The sequence below is a fragment of the Sinocyclocheilus anshuiensis genome, unplaced genomic scaffold, assembly GCF_001515605.1.
Source record: "Sinocyclocheilus anshuiensis isolate Anshui unplaced genomic scaffold, SAMN03320099.WGS_v1.1 scaffold666, whole genome shotgun sequence".
NCBI lineage: Eukaryota > Metazoa > Chordata > Actinopteri > Cypriniformes > Cyprinidae > Sinocyclocheilus > Sinocyclocheilus anshuiensis.
Window position 1 is genome coordinate 288,623 of NW_015547661.1, and position 3,333 is coordinate 291,955.

Sequence of the window (3,333 nt, forward strand, 5' to 3'; positions counted from 1 at the left end):
TACGGTTTGTCTGATTTGTTGTTGTGTTTTCTGACTTGTTAATTTGTTTTCGGATTTGTCGTTGTGTTTTTGACTTGTTATTTTGTTTTCGAATTTGTCATTGTGTTTTCTGACTTGTTATAATGTTTTCTGAATTGTTGTTGTGCTTTCTGAATTGTTATTTTGTTTTTTAGACTTGCATTTGCGTTTGTAATTTGTTATTTTGTTTTCAGAATTGTGATTTGCTTTGCACTTCTCGGCCACCGTAGAAAAGCATGTTGGTGCAATGTCAAAATACAAAAATAAATGTTTTTTTTTAAATATATTAAGTAAACATTATTTATATGAATTAAACAGTCTAACAAAAATAACCTGCTCATTAATAATAACATATTAATTGATATGAATATTTTTTCTCCCTTTCCAGTATTACTGGGGGAAACTAGCACACTTAAGGTGGCATTGTAAAAGCACTAGCATGGCATGAAGCTAGTGCATGATCAGTCTTAATCACTGATAGCACCACTAGGAAGTGCCAACAATGTTTCTATTGTTTCGACCCAATAACACATGCATGCATACATTCAGCTCCCTAAAACGAAGACCCACGCAGGTGTATTAGTGCATAAACACAGCAGGGTTCAATAATAAACACGAGCAATATCTCAAAGCTGAAACGACCAGCAATCATAGAAACAGGAAGCGTAAATAAGAAACAGACAGAAGGCCTCGTCGAAAGCTTCTCGATGTGATTGTGTTTTTGCACAAAGCCATTTCATCCAGACAAGCTGCAGTGTGATTGTTGCATGAGCAATTAAAACACGAATGACTGAACGGATGCTAATGCAACAGCGCGTGACTGCAGAGGAGAAATGCAGCAGTGGGGTTGCACACGAACCTCCCTCAATGCACTGTATTATACACATTTAGCGCCCAGTAAAGGGAAATGTGGAAAACATTACTTTTAATGACGCCCAGCGCAACTTTTACACACGCCAAACACTTCCGTTATATAATATCGATAGTTTGAGCTGTGACTTAACATTGAAAACAACGTATTACTATGATAATTAATAATGACCTACTTACCAGCAGACACAACAAACGCACCACACAGCCTAAAGCGCTGGGGACCGCACGGTGTCGCACTGCGCATGCGCAGAGGACTGCTCTCTCCTGCGCTGCTCCACATGTTTACAAACGCCATTTTAGTTTATGTTTAGCCGCGTCCATGCGCTATATCTTCTGTTGTTGGGGAAACACGCATACAGTGTTCTAACTCACTTGAAAACACTCTTAAATAGTTGTCGAGACAAATCAAACATATCTGTATCAACACAAAAGCCAAAAATGTCAGTGGCTGATTTTAGAGAAAGCAGTGTGGTTAAAGTTAGCGAAAATGTAAAGCAACTTAAATGGTGATGTGGGTATTTTCAGCACTTAAGTTTCTTAGAATAGGTTTAGATATAAATAAATTGACAGTATTTTTTTAAATTAGGTATAAATCGTGTACAGGCTGTATTCCTATTATATAAAAGCTGTTTGAGACATTGAGATCACAAGACCAGCTGAATGAGGTAACCTGAATTATTGAATCATTTGAAATCTGATTACATTTGTAACATTTATAGTTTTTTTATTTCTTTTCAAAATGTATTTAATTGGTTCATTATACTTTTTAGTATCGACCTGTTTCACATTTCCGGGTTTCTCAGCAGCGGAAGTCGTCATAGTTGGGTAAACGTCGAGAGCTGTGAATGGGAGAGTACCACGAATAGCCTATATTTTAAATTTTTGCATTCCCATTTGCTCAAATAGCAAAAAAAAAAAAAAAACAGATAGTGTTTTCATGATTTTTTAAAAAAGGAAATAAATTTAGAGAGACGGCGGTCAGAAGAGAGAACGATGTTAAATTTACCGTTAAATTACCGTTAAATTTACTCTCGCTGCATTAGAAACACCCTCGCATTAGTGTTAACGAGTTTTTTTGTAATTTTTATGCAAAGGTGATATAATACAAAGTATAGTGTTATAAATGTGCATACATTTAAAAATAAAATGAAAATAGCCTATAAAAAAGTTTCGAGGATTTACGATGCTGATGACCGTTGAAACGCGTCATCACAGTCTTGTGAAACGGGTCCATTCTGTCTCTAACGAGAGGGAAGATGCTTAAAACACAACACGACAAAGTGCTATCTCTGTGTTCGTTTGCACAACACCATTTTTAACAGAAAACTTTATGCGTTTTGGCTGTTTAATTACGTGTCAGCTGTGCTTTGCGGGTCTGAAAATGGCAACTTTTGAGAATGGGGGTTTCGAAATGCACGTTTTTTTTTTTAAACGATAGCATTATTTTTTATGTGTAAACTACGAAAATGAATTTTTTGAAAATTGTGACGTCACGCGCGTACTATCAGACCTTTTTCTTATGTAAAATTGGGCCATATGTAAATTCTATGGGTCTAGCTTCCGGTCTCATCCGTGTCCAGCTATTTTTAGCTGTACAAAACAGTTCATTTTGCTGCTTGATATTGAAAATTGGTGTGTCTTACCATATTATTTGAATGTATTATCTTAATTATGAACACACTGGTTTGTAGTGCAAACAGTTTTACTGTTTACTGCATGTTGTTATTCTTCTCGTTATTTACCTACAGCGGCTAATGAACCAGAAGTCTCGCCCATAGGCTAATGCTGCGTTCAAGTCCTCCTGGGACGTTCGTACTTACGAGTTGACAAGTCGTAATTACGACGTCAGGTGCGTTCAAGTCAGTTTAGTCGGCACAAGATGGCGGTGTACCTTCTTTTAATAAATTACAAGAAAATACAACAGGGTCTGTGAATGTAACTCTACACCCTTGCCTCATTTACTATACGCGGATCTATGAATACGCAAATTAGCCCCGCCTCCACTCAGTCACACACCCAAGAGTGTCTGTCTGCGGACTGCAAGAGGAGGGCGTAACTGGAAGAAGGGGCGTAACTTGAAGTTTTCCAAATCACACAGAACCACACGAGATACCAAAACGAGATGTAGTTGGCAAGATGGCCGCTTGTATAGAGACAACGGTGAGAATATTTTTTTTTACTTGGATTTCATTAACTAGCTGCGTAACAAGAACATGACCAATTTAAGTTTATAGGACAACTAAACTATCAATTTAAACAAAAACTGACCGTCAACTACAGACGTTGCATCCATGGATTCTCATTGACACGCCCCCAACTCAGAAACGCGGGGCTTAAAGAAAATGTTGAGTTTCCCACTCGTAATAACAACTTTGTGGTGGCGTTCATGTGCGTTCAACTCGTAAATACGATCTATCCGACATGACTTGAACGCACCATTAC

The 3,333-nt window shown here is 37.5% G+C and overlaps 1 protein-coding gene across 2 annotated transcripts in view; it reads right to left on the bottom strand.

The window, feature by feature from the left end:
* Positions 1–1,155, bottom strand: part of LOC107702255 (heme-binding protein 1-like) — a 9,373-nt gene extending 8,218 nt beyond the window's left edge. The window contains exon 1 of one of the 2 annotated variants that reach the window (XM_016504513.1): positions 1,069–1,155. In XM_016504513.1, the coding sequence (XP_016359999.1) occupies positions 1,069–1,135 (67 nt within the window). In that variant the 5' untranslated portion in view covers positions 1,136–1,155. The remainder of the gene's footprint in view (positions 1–1,068) is intronic. The other variant, XM_016504514.1, reaches the window with a different exon arrangement.
* Between the last annotated feature and the right edge of the window lie 2,178 nt (positions 1,156–3,333).